Below are 16,428 nucleotides of genomic sequence, written 5' to 3'. Positions count from 1 at the left end.
GTTCAAATATGCATGTGAGACTCCTACAGCGGTTGTGCAGTCCCTTGCAAGATCTTACGCAGGCACTTTTATTGCAAGCCACTGTGTCCCTTTCTGGGTCAAGAACTAAATGGCCTTATGTTGTAGCTGATAAAGGTGCCTTTAACATGCATCCACAACAAGGAGCATTGTGTGTTCATTGGATGCACAGTTCCAGACTAATGGTGCTTTATTCCCACTCCCTTTGAAGACAGCATGATGCATTGTCCTAGTAGGGATTAACAGAAGTACTACTTGCATCCAGTACTAGATACACTAGAACTTCTGCTTGCAACTCATGCTAGAATCATTTAATGTGGGGATTGAGGACGGAGGAGGATGACACAGATACCAAAGTGAAGAGGATGGTACAAGAATCTATACAGACTACAATGGAATAGATCACCAAGGGAAAAGACAAATAAAGGACAGAAATGGCAGTGAGGAGGTAGAAGGATGGCAAAGACACGAGGTACCATGGAAAGTAGTGGGAAAGAACATAAGAATGGAAATTAAAGAGGGAAAGAAGAGATCAAAGGCAAAATGTGAAGTAAAAACAGGAGATGGATTACACCAGAGACAGCACCTCATCTCAGTAACAGCCAAGAAGCAATGCCATCAGAAAGCCAGTTCTGAGGTACTACTAACGTGACCAATGTGCTAGGGAGAGGCAGGATTATGCAAAGAGGAGAAATTGAAGTATCGCCCCCTACTTTTAAAATTGGGCCCATACTTAAAGTCACCATTCCCGCTAACACATTTGTGAAACTGATCAAGCCCCTCTGTGTAACTCAAAACATTATTGGGTTATTAAAAGAAACAGCATTAAAGCACTTTTGAGAGGTATATTTTCAACATGATGAATGGGCATATAGCTGAGTGCTGACTATTAAGAAAGAGAGTCACACAGCTAAATCCTGGAATCCCACTTTAGAGAAAATATACCTCTCAATGTCTGAAATAAAATCATAAAGGCCAGAGAATACAGAGTGAAGGGATTAAACTCTGTCCTTGACCCTCCCAAGTCATTGTTTAGAAAAGGGTTCTTAGAGTAGTGAGTAATCTTACCAAATATGGTGCTGCAATACTTAGCCACAGTGGGTTTTGAATGGCAACCTCGGCTCTGAATTTATGGCTTTTATGAAATTACATCATCTCTGTTATTCCACTTGGGAGCTACCCAATATTTGATACATTTAGGACTGTACAGTGAGTTAAGAGTGTGTCCAGGGCATCCAGCCTCTCCTCCAAAGAGGCAGCAGAGCATAAAAATTCCGTTGTGCTTCAAGCAAGATGCGTATAAGCTAAACTTACTCCATTGCTTCATGTTGACAAATTCAAATAGATATTCCACTTCCACCACATAGAACCTTGTAAAGACCATGGTATGATAGGCAGAGGCTAACTAGTTAAGAGTGTGGGGGGCTTTAATGCTCCATTTCAAAGCAGGCTTTTTAAATTTTTGGAGTGTTTAAGGATACTGATCAAAATGAAGACTTGTACTCTGATCACATAGGCACAGGTGAGAGGTATTTGTGGGAAGAAGGAAACAATAAAAACAGTGACAGGAGAAAGGAATGAGTTAGGAAAGGGGAAAGTATTAGAGGTTAAAGTTTAGAAGATCATAAAGAAACAGACCATACAATGTCTGTTGCTCCATTAATAGAGTAAATGCAAGAAAAACCTATAAGCAAGTGCTGTTAATCATTGATGAGTTTATCCACTGACAAGTAGTTCAAGACAAGATCCCAGAACACCATATTAAAATGTGATGTTTCTCCTAAGCACTGGGGAGTAGGGGGATGGTGTTCAAATTTTGCAAGGCTCCAATACTCCCAGCTTGAGTGATGGGGAAGGGAAGAGAGGGCACTTCCTTTATTGGGAAATGTCATTTCAAGAAGATGAAGGAGATTTTTAACACTTATTTGTGGCCGTGTGTCAACTTATTGGTATTTGCTGGATTTAAGGGTTCTGCCTAGAAACAAGTACAGTGCAGCTGGGTGCTATACAAGGTTTCCTCATACAGTTTTGCCAATGCACTTCAATGGTGCTCTGCAAAATCCCTTTTTAATTACAGTTGTGGGCCCCCACAACACTGAGTCAATGCCTCTCAAATCTAACCTTCCTACAACTCTCTCAGCACACTCAGCCTGGACCTGCAACACTCCTGACTACTCCAGTCCTGGGCCTTTGTTGAGCAGTGACTAATACTTGTCCAGCACTGTGGGAAATGGCGTGGTTATCTTATGCACTGGCAGGCAGAGAAAACTACCAAACTCACTTCATTTCTGCCCAAGGTTGTGTACAACTCTTCCGAGGTAATTCAGCAAATGATGTCACCCCGGTGACTATTTTATTTCCCAAATAATTTCAGGATAGAACAGGAGAGATTTAAGTTCCGTTTGAGCATGACACTAAATGCATGGCATTACATAGTGGTTTTGTAAGTGCAGTAGCATGCATGATTTTGCATCTGAAATCATAATGTAATGCAATGCGACACAATAAACCAAACTCCGTTAGAATGTCAAAAATATGGATAAAGGCTGACATTCAGTGGCTCTTTTACACTTTCTAAATAGGGATACGGAAGTTCAATCTCCATATTGTTTAGTACTGGCTTAAAATAGAACTACAAACACACAGACGGCCTGATTCTTATTTAGATTAAGGCCCCTTTCATGAATCTGGCACTGGTAATTTACTCCCACTTCAAGGGCCCTTTACACTGTCAGAACTGTGTAAAGAAACCCTTACGCATCTGAGAATCAGTCTCCAAACAATTAATTTAACTATTAAACATTACAGTTCTTGTTCAGGCAGCACTGGCTAGAATCCAGTAGTTGGTGCTAACTGACATTATTCCTGTAACCCCATAAATTACCAATGAACTTAATTCCTAGCTTCAGAGGGGTAGCTGCGTTAGTCTGGATCTGTAAAAAGCAACAAAGAGTCCTGTGGCACCTTATAGACTAACAGATGTATTGTAGCATGAGCTTTCGTGGGTGAATACTCACTTCGCCAGACGCATGTACCCACAGGACTCTTTGTTGCTTAATTTCTAGCTTGTAACACTTCTTTCTGTTCCATTCCTGATTTTCCATGCAGCTCTACCAATGCACTTCATTTCTGACCTGCAACATCCCCTTATTCCAGTCCTGGGTTCCAATGCAACTCTATTAATGAATGTATCTTCACCTGCAACTAACCTTGGATTCTTACATGTGGAAATCCATATGTGTTCTGACTGAACAAACATACAAGACCACCAAACTAGTTTTAGTAGTAGTCCACACTAGCTTGAAAGCAAAAACCAAACGTAGTCACTCTCTTCACCTTCTCATGTACACTGCCTCTCCTCTAACAGTCATAATAATTTAGCATCACCTAACCCATGCAAACTCTTTTGAGCGTGTACACTTCCTCCCCTAAGCCAAGCCCCAGTGGTGATGAGGTACATGAATCATGCTGCAAATGCTTTTAGTGCCTCAAGTTTAGCTGAGCAAAATTCATTTTGCAGAATTTGGGGTAAAGACCTAAACACAGACTTGGCTTTTACTACATTGAACTTTAACCGATATGAATTTGAAGTCACAGATGAACTAAATATGAACATCAAAGTGCTATCTTTGCAAAGTTGCTTTTCTCCATCACAGGGATCATCAAACACAGCTTCCTAACTTGTCGTCTGTTCCATTTTTAATCCTTCATCAATATCAATAAAACAGGATCTTACCTTGATCTTCTGAAGAGACGGGTGGCCTGGAAGAAAACAATAAAGATCAGTCAATCTTTTGTATGATGAAAAGGCTGCAGACAGGGTTCAGTGTCACCCTAGAAAATGGTGCAGGCATATTGGATATGAGGGAGCTGAGATATTCCAATCCCAGCTTCTCTCAGTAAGAACGTCTGTAAGAGGGGTGACAAGAAGGGAGATCTCAAAGCTATTTCAGGAGCAAGGCCTCCCAGCCAGAACACTTTTATGGAGTAGTACCACAGCGCTGGGCTGGTTGTGAGGCAGCTCATAGCTACTTCAGCCCTTAGCAAGAGTTTCTGTAGGGTCTAACTGTGTGGGAAGTCTCAGGATCTCCAAGCAGGTTTCAGGGTTGGAAATATCTGAGGAATAATGGTCATGGTGAGGAAGTAGTTTCCCAATCGCACCAGGAGTCACTGCAGGGAATTGTGAAGGAGTGCTGGCTGTTTGGAGAGCTCCCCAAGTCGAGTTACTAGAGGGATTAATGGAAGAGTAATGGCTGCAGAAGAACTCACAGAATGTACACCCCCAGATTCTCCTAGCGGGGATAGTGTAAAAGCACTAGCAGTAAGTCACAGAAGATGGAAGCATTTTAACAGAAGCAATGCATATATGTTTAGTTAATAAAGAGCCCTTAAGATATATCTGCTGAAACTTTGGATACATTTAACTATTGTATAATACAACTCAATGGCAGGGTTCTGAGGATTGAGGGGATATATAATCACTGATTGAAAGGTTTGAAAACATTCCAAGAGTGATGAGGTATGAAGTGTGGTTAGCTAGTCAGGTCCTCAGGGGGCATACATTAGGATAGCTTGCCTTACATTGGCAGAATTATCCCAGTGTACACCAGCTGAAGATCTTACCCTCCATCACCTGTGAGCAAAAATAAAAAATAGCACACACAGATGAATACAAAGTACTGTACTTCATTTCTCTCCCAACATATTAGCATGGGGCAGTAGGGCTGGGATTAGCCATGTGCAAAAATTTTTGGACGTGCTTTGGCTATTTAAACTCAGTTTGGCAGCGTACTGTGGGTCAGGCTGATAGATAAAATGATTCATGCTTTGCTGTTTTTGTGAAATGATTCTCTGACCTGCTTTCATAACCAATAACAAACAATTGATTAGTACTTTGGTCAAGGAGAGCAATGTGGAATGTTTAAAGTGTATCAACAAGCAAACAGACCTATGTACAGGCAAATATACCTATGTACCCCACTTCTACAAACCCCTGGAAAATATGCTGTATCATTGTGGTCTGATATGACGTAAATAATGGTATATATATGTACTAACTGCTATGCCTCGGGGTGTCACTCCTCTGGCATTAGTCGGGGAGGGCACCCGTCCAGCTGGTCGTCTAATAAAGGTCTGTATAAAACTCAATCTTGATCTCTGTGCCTCCTTGGAGTAATTGACTCGCTCCGGGGAGAACGAGCCCATTTGGCTAACAAACTGGTGACTCCGCCGGGACCCTCCCTGTAGAGGGCGCTAACGCTACCGGGGGCTAGTGAGCTGGTACCGAGAGAAGTGGCCACCTCGAACTGATTGTGCAGCTCGTGCTCTCGGACCACCTCGGCATACCGGGGCGGCAGTGTCCTCTTTAGAGAAGGTCCCACAGGACACAGAGGCATTGAGTTGCGTTTACCTGTTACCGAGTCCCCAGAGCCGGACGCGGCCACTCCAGGCGGTAAGTGCATTTACCTCTAGGGTTTGAGAAGTAACGCCCCCAAAGTGTGGGTTGGATAATGGAATTGGTAGGTAGCCTGTATACAGGAAGGTATATGGATAGAAAGAAAGTTTAAGTCTGTGAATGTTATATATGTTGTATGGATTAGTGTCAGTCTGTGCATGTTATATGTGTTGTCTGGATCCGGATTTATGGATGGTATGCATACTACTTGGGATACAACTAGTTTATGGGCTATTCACTTGTTCAGTTTTATGCTGCTAACAGGCCTGCTTCTATTCCCCCTTTTTAGTATATATCAAAGATTGAACTTATAATACGGTTTTGTTTGATTTGTGTGGGAATAGTGAAGGCTTAGACTGACTCCAGCCGCCCCAAGACTCCTGCAAGGGGAAACCTGATGACCAGGATATCTTGATTGCAAGGGGGGTCAGCCGACTGCCTGAAGATTCCTTCTTCTTGTATAAGTTAACTTTGTGTGTTTAGGGGTACACGATAATATGGGGTCCACTCAAAGTTTTTATGCAGGGACACCCTTAGGTTGTATGTTAGATAACTGGAAGGCGTTTAGACGCCAGGCAGACCATGGTGTAGTATTATGTAAGGATGACCTTATAAAATTCTGCACAATTGAATGGCCGACGTTTGGAGCAGGCTGGCCAGATGGGGGTACCTTGAAGTTAGATATCGTACAAGCAGTGCATGGCGTTGTGACCCGAGATGGACATTGGGACCAGTAACCGTATATTGACATTTGGCAGGATCTGGTGGCAAACTCCCCTCCGTGGTTACAAAAGTGTAGACAAAAAACGATCCAAATGCTGATGGCCCGTGTCCCCATGAAAAAACCCAGTACCCCCGTTAAAAAGCCATGCCCGCCTCCTGTAATCCCACAAACCCCGGACTATGTGCTCCCCCCTCCTTTGGCCCCTCCGCTGTACCCCAGCCTGAGGGAACTAGATAAGGTAATGTGCGGTGAAGTCAGCCCTCCGCCTGTAACGATAAAAGAGGCAAGCCCGCATGAGACATTGATTCATGCCCAACCTGGCCTTCCAACGGACAGGGGTGTGTATCAACACACAAGGGGCGCATCGCGCATTGTTGGTACCCACGATGAGGTACCAGGAGACCACGATGCCCCTACGCGAAACGATAGGGCAGGATGGGGAACGTACCGTAATCTATGTTCCATTCACAACGAGTGATTTATATAACTGGAAACAGCAGAATCCCCCATTTTCCGAGGATCTGGCCCCCCTGACAGCAATTTTTGAAATGTTGATAACAGCGCATAACCCAATATGGGGGGATATGCAAGTTGCTTTGAATGTTTTATTAACAGCCGATGAAAGGCGCATGGTTTTGTCAAAGGCCCGTGAGTGGGTAGCACAGACGTATCAACAGACTCCAGTACCCATGGTATTGCCTGAGCAGGACCCGGAGTGGGCACATAAAGATGAGGGACTCCGGGGCATCAGAGATATGCCACTGCAATAGTGCAAGGTATGAAGCGGTGCATTCGAAAAACCCCGAATTGGGCTAAATTATACAATATAAGGCAAGAAAGGAAGGAAAATCCAGCAGCCTTCTATGAGCGCCTGTGTGAAACCTGTAGAAGGTATACTGACTTAGACCCGGGAGATCAAAATGGGAAACGAGTATTAATCCCTCTCTTCATTGGCCAATCCTATGATGACATTAGAAGGAAATTGCAAAAGGTGGAGGGTGCATCAGGAAAGAATATAGAGGAACTGTTGGAAATTGCTTTAAAGGTGTATGATAGACGAGATGAGGAGGACCGGAAAAAGGGAGCGCGGGCCCTTGCAATGGCTTTAAGAACGGGAAACAAAGAGAATGAAAAGCAGAGGAAACTGAGCGAGGGTGTATATACAGAAGACAGGGGGAAAGCACGGGGTCCCCGTTTAGGATGAAACCAGTGCGCCCTGTGCAGACAGGAAGGACATTGGAAGAATGAGTGTCCCAACAGAAACATTATAAGACAGGGAAGTAGGACTGAGACTATACCAGCCCCAATTCTTTATAATACAGGGGGATCGGACAACGAGTCTCCCCAATGAGGAGGCCGAGGGACCCAGCGGCCCCTCTTAGCAGCGCAAGCTGCTAGACTGGATCCCACGGTACAAATTAAGGTAGGGGACCGCCGAGTTGAAGCCTTGATTGATACCAGGGCTGCCCTGAGTTTACTCCCCCTTAAGACAGCACCGCCAGGCAGAGCCCCAGATCATGCTATTGTCCAGGGGTTTGAAGGACAAAACGTGGTATTAGCAAAAACCCTGCCCCTGTTAGTAAAAGTGGGAGACCATCAGATCTCCCACCAGTTTGTTTGTCACCCGTCGTGCCCCATTGCATTATTGGGACGAGATATCCTTACCAAACTGCAGGCGGAAATCTCGTTCCACAAGGGGAATATTGAAGTACGACTGCCTAAACAACAAACCTCTAATTATATAATGGCTCTGATGAATGCTGGAACCTTTTATTCCGACTGCCAGGATACAAAAGAGGACTTAATGCTAAGGGTTGACCCCGAGGTTTGGGCAGAGACAGGGGGCGTTGCACGAGCTCGGAATGCTTCCCCAGTACGAATTAAGCTTAAAGAAGGAAGCAGCCCAGTTCGCGTTCGACAATACTCTCTAAAATTAGCAACACAAATTGGGCTAAAACCCTTAATTCTAAAGTTTCTACGGTGTGGGTGGCTTAGGGAAGGTACGTCCCCGTACAATACTCCAATAATGGGGACACCCAAACCTGATGGACAGTACCGTCTCGTCCAAGACTTGAACAAGTAAACAAACTCGTCGAAGCCCCCTATCCAGTTGTCCTGAACCCCCACACTATCCTGGGCCAGGTTCCCAAGGACCATGGTTGGTTTTCTGTCATACATCTAAAAGACACCTTCTTCTCCATACCCCTTGACTCCGAGTCCCAAAAGCTATTCGCTTTTGAATGGGAAGATCCGGACACGCACTATAAGGCTCAGTATCTGTGGACTGTTCTGCCGCAGGGACTGACCTGTGCCCCTGAAATTTTTGGCAGCCAGCTAAAAAGGGACCTTGCCCCATTCCTGGCTAGACACCCCTCCTGTAACATAGTTCAGTACTGCGACGATTTGCTTTTAAGTACTGAAACAGAGGCAGCCTGTAAGGAGCAAACTGTGGAGCTCCTTAATTACCTTGGCAAACAGGGATATAAAGTCTCTAAAGACAAGATCCAATTGGTTAAACAGCAAGTTACCTTTCTTGGATATCAGCTAACGCAGGGAAGCTGTAGCTTAGGTAAAGAACGGATCCGAGATATACTCGATAGTCCCCAACCACAAACTCCACGCGAACTTAGGGCTTTCTTGGGCCTGACTGGATTTTGTCGGCTCTGGATCCCTGATTATGGAGGAAAAGCCAAACCCTTATATGAATCATTAACCAAGGAAGGCTTGCTGCATTGGACATGGACCAGGGAGATGGAGAAAGCATTTCGAGAGCTTAAAGCGGCATTAATTCAGCCACCTGCCTTGGCTCTCCCGGATCCACGAAAGCCATTTACCCTATATGTCCATGAATGGAAAGGGGTGGTGACTGGACTCCTATGCCAACGATCAGGACCAACCTGGCGGCCTATTGGCTATTATTCAAAGGTGTTGGATCCCGTCGCCAGGGGATGGCCTGCTTGTTTGCGTGCTGTTGCTGCCACAGCTCTCCTAGTACAGGAAACTGAAAAATTAACCCTGAATGGAGATACTGAGGTTGTGGTCCCACATGGAGTACCTCAGATATTAGGGACAGGGGCCGGAGATAAGCATTTAAATCCCAGCCGGCATTCTCGATATGAAGTAGGACTCTTGTTGGCCCCTAACTTGACTTTCAGACCTGTCAGCTCCCTTAATCCGGCGACCTTGTTGCCTGACCCTCGGGACCCCAGTGATTCTGGACCCACACACGATTGTACTGAGGTCTTGCAACAGGAAATTAAGCCACGACCCAACCTCTCGGACATACCCTGGCCTAACCCTGACATAGAGGGATATGTGGATGGATCTAGTTACGTGGTAGATGGTAAACGATATACCGGAGCAGCAGTAGTAATTAAAAATAATGGAATCTACAAGTTTAAATTAAACCTAAATTGGTCTGCCCAAGCAGCAGAGTTAGTGGCCCTTATCGAGGCCCTCCGAATGGGCGCAGGAAAAAGCCTTAACCTGTACACTGACAGCCGTTACGCTTACATGGTGGTGCATGCCCATGGGACCCTCTGGAAGGAAAGGGGATTCATCACAGCCTCAGGCCACAAGATAGCACATGGGGGCCTTATTAAAACCCTACTAGACGCTCTAATGCTCCCACTACACGTCGCTGTAATTCATGTACATGCACACGGTAAAACCCCTCAGATGGAACAGCGAAAGATAATCAACTAGCTGATCAGGCTGCACGGGAAGCAGCACAGGATGGAGTTGCCTGACTCTTTATAGCAAAGGATACTGAATGTAAGGCCCCTCCCCCGCAGTATACGGCCTAGGAGACACAATACGCCCAAAGTATAGGAGCCTGCTTGCTCCCCTCGGGATGGTGGAAATTGCCTGGAGGGGAAATATTTGTGCCTCAGCCGATCTTAAAAGAGACTCTTCGGCTCCTACACAAAGAAGGGCATATGGGGTCAGCAGCTATGGTTAACTTAGCCACCCGAACTCTAAAAGGACTAGGGATGCACATGGAAGCCCAAAGGATTGTTACCACGTGTCCTATTTGTCAACAAACAAATCAAAAAGGGCGTGGGCCCCCAGCCCCGATGGGAGGTCAGCCCTGGGCTACATATCCGTTTCAAAGATGGCAAGTTGATTTTGCCGAAATGCCCCCATGCAGAGGCTATAAATACTTACTTGTCTTTGTTGATCAACTAACTGGATGGGTAGAGTGTTTCCCCACCAGACATTGCCAGGCCCGGGCTCTCACTAAGGCCTTAGTTCAGGAAATAATTCCCTGATATTATGTACCGGAGGTTATTAATTCTAATCAGGGGAGACACTTTCTTTCAAAGATAACACAGTAAGTGTCTCAAGCCTTAGGCATACAATGGAATTTTCATACAGCGTGGCGACCTCAAAGTTCAGGACAAGTGGAGAGAATGAATCGAACATTAAAAGAAACCCTTACCAAACTATGTATGGAGTCAGGATTGAAATGGCTAGATGCCTTGCCCCTAGTTCTAACCCGACTGCGACGGGCCCCACGAAAAGGATTAAAACTATCACCCTTTGAACTAGTATTCGGGTTTCCCCCTCCCCCCAAATCCCTGCTCCAGACTTTCAGGAAGATGTAACCTGGGAAGTAGGCAATGATACCTTATGGAAACAAGTTTCTCTCCTACAGACTGTTTTATCCCAGCTACATCGATACGCAGCATCTTTCCAAGCCCTGCCTCTCGACCAGCCTGTACATCCGTTCCAAATTGGTGACCGAGTCCTTGTCAGGAAGTGGAAACGTGACCCCCTTACACCACGATGGGACGGCCCACACACAGTTTCGCTCATCAGCCACGCTGCAGTTAAACTCCTTGGGAGTGACAAGTGGACGCACCACACACAGGTGAAACGGTTCGTCACTCCTGACGAGGAGACACCAGAAGAGGACACCAGCCCTCTGTCCACCCCGGCTCCGGAGGCCCGGGGATGCACAGGCAAAACTGCAGACGACAGGACCGACCCTCTGCCCACCTCGGCACCGGAAGCCCGAGGTGGTACAGGAGAAGCTGCGGACTGGACTTACGAACCACTAGAAGGACTGAAGGGTTTGTTTAAGAAATAACAATGCAAGTATTATTTCTCATTTTGGGTATATATCTTCATCACTGTTATGGCTGGGAAAATACATTCATAGAATTAGGGGAAGCAATAGCAAACTCTTTCAATCTCAGTAATTGTTGGGTATGTGGCGGACCAGGGGACTTAAATGAATGGCCATGGGTAGCCCAACCAGTACAGCCCAAATGGTGGGTCAGTAACTTAAGCATGGTCCGTAATGGAACAGAAGTATGGGCTCAGGATAATAGTCCATGGCGACTCTATTCTTCTGGAATGGGTGGTCTTTCCCTTAATCGAACAAGACAGGAAGGAGTACACGTAGGAGAGAGTAAGTGTGAATGGACCTTGTCCCCGGGATTTGATTGTTGGGATCCCGATTGTTCGCCATACGATTGCTCTAAATATCAAGGGCGCTGGAACTACACCCATGTAAGGCTGACTAATGACAGCTGGGTAGCCTGTACCTACCGACTCTATGAGCTTCATTACGGGGACCCAGGGGACGGTTGCAAAGCAATAAAACAGGATAAGTTCTTTAAGAACTTTCTATTTTTAAGTTGCCAATGCGATAATACCACTAGCAAGAACCATGTAATACGGTTCTATCAGTGGGCCTGGCAACACTATAATGGGACCCGAACGACCAACTTTAAGCAATTTTGGTCTAATACCAATCAACCAAAGGGGGGCTGTAATTGTATATGGATGGCGGGAGCAGGAGCATGGAAATGTGAGCATTGCAATTCTGCTGGTGAATCAGTCATCCTACCCGGGCTTATGGGAGGACCTTTAGGGCCCAGTGATCATTTATATTTTGAACAACCACGATACACACTAGCAGACAGCTTATGGGCTCTGTCACCCGGAAGAGATCCTGACCCCTGGGATGGACCCTTTGCTAATGGAACCTGGGCCCTAAAAGGCCATTACTGGATTTGTGGACAATATGCTAACCGACAATTACCACCAAATTGGTCAGGAATATGTTATGTAGGATATATTAGACCCCTGTTTTTCTTACTGCCTCTCCTACAGGGAAGTACCTCAGGAATCAAAGTATATGATGATCTCATAAGGGAAAAGCGGTATCTTGATTCTACTTTGACCGCAGGAAGCTCCCAAAAATGGGGAACACAGGAGTGGCCTCCTGAAAGAATGGACATTATGGACCAGCCATGTGGAGCCCTAACGAGCTAGTAACGGGGGCCCGGGAACCTATTTATAACCTAAATCAAATAATTAGACTGCAGGCTGTTTTGGAAATAGTAACCAACCAAACCGCCACAGCGCTCGACCTTTTAGCCAATCAGGCGATGCAAATGAGAACCACAATTTATCAACACCATATAGCCCCTGATTATTTACTAGCAGAGGAAGAAGGATTGTGTGCAAAATTAAATGAGTCTAATTGTTGTTTACAAATAGATGACAATAGAAAAGCAGTCAAACAGCTAACAAAGGAAATGAGAAAGCTAGCCCATGTCCCAGTCCAAACGTGGAAGGGGTGGAACACAGACTGGCTTACTTCCTGGTTGCCACAAAAGGAGTGGCTACGGCAGGGCTTCCTCTTTGTTATATGTGTTATTATGGCCCTCTTAGCTTTAGCTTGCCTTGCTCCCTGTGTAATAGCATCAATTCGACGAATGACTAATCAAATTGTAAATCAACGAATAATGGTACTATTCCGGCCGGTAAAAGCTGAAGATTGGGGATACTAAAGCTCTCAAAATGCTTTCCATAAAAAGGGGGGATTGATAGATAAAATGATTCATGCTTTGCTGTTTTTGTGAAATGATTCTCTGACCTGCTTTCATAACCAATAACAAACAATTGATTAGTACTTTGGTCAAGGAGAGCAACGTGGAATGTTTAAAGTGTATCAACAAGCAAACAGACCTATGTACAGGCAAATATACCTATGTACCCCACATCTACAAACCCCTGGAAAATATGCTGTATCATTGTGGTCTGATATGACGTAAATAATGGTATATATATGTACTAACTGCTATGCCTCGGGGTGTCACTCCTCTGGCATTAGTCGGGGAGGGCACCCGTCCAGCTGGTCGTCTAATAAAGGTCTGTATAAAACTCAATCTTGATCTCTGTGCCTCCTTGGAGTAATTGACTCGCTCCGGGGAGAACGAGCCCATTTGGCTAACAAGGCCATCACCTGAGCCATTCCCACAAGATGACTTTAAAGTAAATGCACATTCTTGCTGCCAAGATAACACAAGAGCTAGCTGCTAGCATGGTAAGGCTTCTGTTTTCTTTCTGACGTAGTTTAATTTTACACTGATGCACAAACATGACGGATTAGTAAGATTAAACAAATGTCAGCATTGCAGGCAAGGTGATCAAAGCTGGAGTCAAAAAAGCATCTCATGGTAGGGGGTGGGGGAACAGAAAACATAACAGGAGCAAAAAGGGTATGTGTGTGAGAGTAACAAGTGGGGATAGAGGAGTTAAAAGCTTTGAATTCAGAGGAATAAAGAAATCGAGGGAGGAGTCACGATCTCCTTCCATAACAGGGGTCTGAGGATGAAGGGCTGTAGGGCATCAGAGTCAGATAGGCATATATGTAGGTGAAAACATGAAAGATGGAGAGGGAAGAAGGAAACTTCTCTAATGAGGTTTGTATTTTATTTTTTTTTACTTTTTAAAAAGAAGAGCTTTGCAAGGAAAGAGAGGAAAGAGTTACACTCAATTAGAGAAAATAGAGGAAAAAATCAGATTGCCTAATGAAGATTACGACCATGCCAATATCCAGTGTATCTGTATAGATCAGAATTAATCAACCTGCTGCTACTGTTAAAATCTCTGACTGCTGTTGAAACCTCCTAGCCATGTCCTCTGCAGCCAAACAGGCCAGGTATATCCTGCCATTCCAATAATTTCCATGCAACATGGCAATATTGTATGTAACTCAGAGGATAGCATCCAAAATATTAAACGTTTTAACTGCCCCACAGCATTAAGCAGTAATTGTCCATTTCACAGTATATTCCCTTCTTCCCACATGCCCCCAGTAAGGTATACAATTCTGCAAACATAGAAGTCTAAGTGATTTAGGATGGCAGATACCAAGCGGTGCAATTCCGCTCTCCCTTTGGAAAGATACAACCAAGCAAATAGTTACAGATAGGACCCTCACCAGAATTCTCAGCTGTTTTATCTTGATGCCTTACCTGCCAAAGTGGTTTCACACAATCTGAGACATTTATTCTTTTTGTTTGTTTCTTAGTCACACAATTTTATCACTTTCCTTGTGCAGGGCAACAGTACAGAATAGGACACGCTATCTTATAATTCAGTTAGATTACACCTGGGAAGACATATACAATTATCTCTAAAGCACCCACAAGGAAAAAAATACAGAAAGCAAGAGAGAATCCACATATACAGCAGGAGACCACTTTAGCAAGCACTAGACTTGTATTTATCATTTTTAAAACTAATAGTGATATGTGTGCAGCCCTGAAAAGTGCTTGCAGATCTATGGATGAAAAAAGCAATATATGAGATATTTATTATTATTATTATTATTGTTTTCACTTGATAGGCTGCAGAAGGGTTGTTTTTTGTAGGTGAGGTTGTTTGTTTTTAGTAAAGAGCGTGGGGAGTTTGGTCTTTTTTAGCATTGTTTTGTTCCTTGCAGTCTATATAGTATAAGGCAGGGATTTTCAGCATTGGCCTAACTTTGCTTCCACTAAAACCAATGACGTTTTACCAATGACTTTACTGGGAGCTGAGTTAGGCCTATACCAAGCACTTTGGAAAATACATCCTAAATTGTCAAATGCTTAGTCATTCTCTGCCAGATCTTCTGGTCCAACCAAACCATGCTCATTACAGGACTGGAGAAAGGAAGGAATCAAAGGTGGGCTTAAGCCTAATGGCTGCTTTATGTTATGCCCAGTTGCCCCAGAGCCAATAGGGGGCATATTTTTATGGGAGAATGATCTGAGCCATAGTCTCCAAAACTGGTTACATCTTCAAAACGACTTCCCTAAATTAGTTGTGCCAAAGGCAGGGCTCCCCTTCCATCCACAAGTGTGGAAGAGAAACATTAGACCTTGTTTGGTCTTTGTTGAGATCTACTGTATTATTATGTTGCTGGAGATGGGACCAGCAGCAAAACAACTAGCTAGAAGGCAGGATGGCCAGTTCTTGTGGACAAGTAAAAACTGCAGGACTAGCAGAACTGTGACCCACAGATCTTGATATTTCCACTCCTCCCTACTTCCCCTCTGTAGTACCAATAAAGTAGGCCTTGGTCCTACATTTCTGTCACTAGCTGGCTGCCCAAAAGCTGAAAAAGCTGGTGGATTCTGGGAAATTCAACAGAGAATTTGGCCCTTGATTTCCAGCTGGATAGGGATGTAACTGCAGCTTTTCTGAAGGATACAGATCGAGATAAAATGTCAAAGTGCAGCCGCAAAGGAATACTGTGCACTTGCAATTACCAAGATACAAGGAAAAACTGTGAGTTGACTACACAATTATCCCTTTTAGAAGCACAAGTGGACATTTTGCATGTATATATAATTAAATGTACCCCGTACGATCACTATCACAACAAGCTAGACAGAGATTTAGCAGTGCATTATAAAGACCTGAATAATAATCATTTAAAAAAAAAACTGTTAGTCATCATAATAGACACCTCCAGGAAATTAAACAGCCTGTGCCATGACAAGCATGGTGTTCATCTGCCTGCAACATAGCATCAGGGCCCAGGGATTAACGGTATGAGCCAAAGCTCATTGGAGTCTCTCCAGTGGGTTTTGGATCAGGCCCTCTCACAGGATTAATCTCCAGTATGGCCAGGGCACTTTCAGCATCATGCAAACATTCCACAATCAGCGAAGCACTTACAGCAGCTATTTCCAAATGCTCTTCTCAATCTGCGGGCTTGAGGTTTATTCAGCACTGGAGGGCTAGGGAAGGGAACATTTATTTGTAAGAAGGGAAAATGGGGAGTGTTGTGATGTAGAGCTGTGTCTACAGGGGCTTGAGAAAACATGGTTACTCACCTTTGTAACTGTTGTTCTTCGAGATGTGTTGCTCATATCCATTCCAGTAGGTGTACGCGCCGCGCGTGCACGTTCGTCGGAAGACTTTTACCCTAGCAACTCCAGCG

The 16,428-nt window shown here is 44.6% G+C and overlaps 1 protein-coding gene across 2 annotated transcripts in view; it reads right to left on the bottom strand.

Annotated features, from left to right (window-relative positions):
* Nucleotides 1-16,428, bottom strand: part of DGKI (diacylglycerol kinase iota) — a 338,722-nt gene that overhangs the window by 35,215 nt on the left and 287,079 nt on the right. For both annotated transcript variants that reach the window (XM_075069054.1, XM_032783200.2), the window contains exon 28: nt 3,755-3,780. In XM_075069054.1, coding sequence (XP_074925155.1) covers nt 3,755-3,780 — 26 coding nt within the window. The remainder of the gene's footprint in view (nt 1-3,754; nt 3,781-16,428) is intronic.

The sequence above is a fragment of the Chelonoidis abingdonii genome, chromosome 1 (assembly GCF_003597395.2).
Source record: "Chelonoidis abingdonii isolate Lonesome George chromosome 1, CheloAbing_2.0, whole genome shotgun sequence".
In the NCBI taxonomy this organism is placed as follows: Eukaryota; Metazoa; Chordata; order Testudines; family Testudinidae; genus Chelonoidis; species Chelonoidis abingdonii.
The sequence above is the reverse complement of the archived record's forward strand: the minus strand, read 5'-3'. Positions and strand labels throughout refer to the sequence as shown.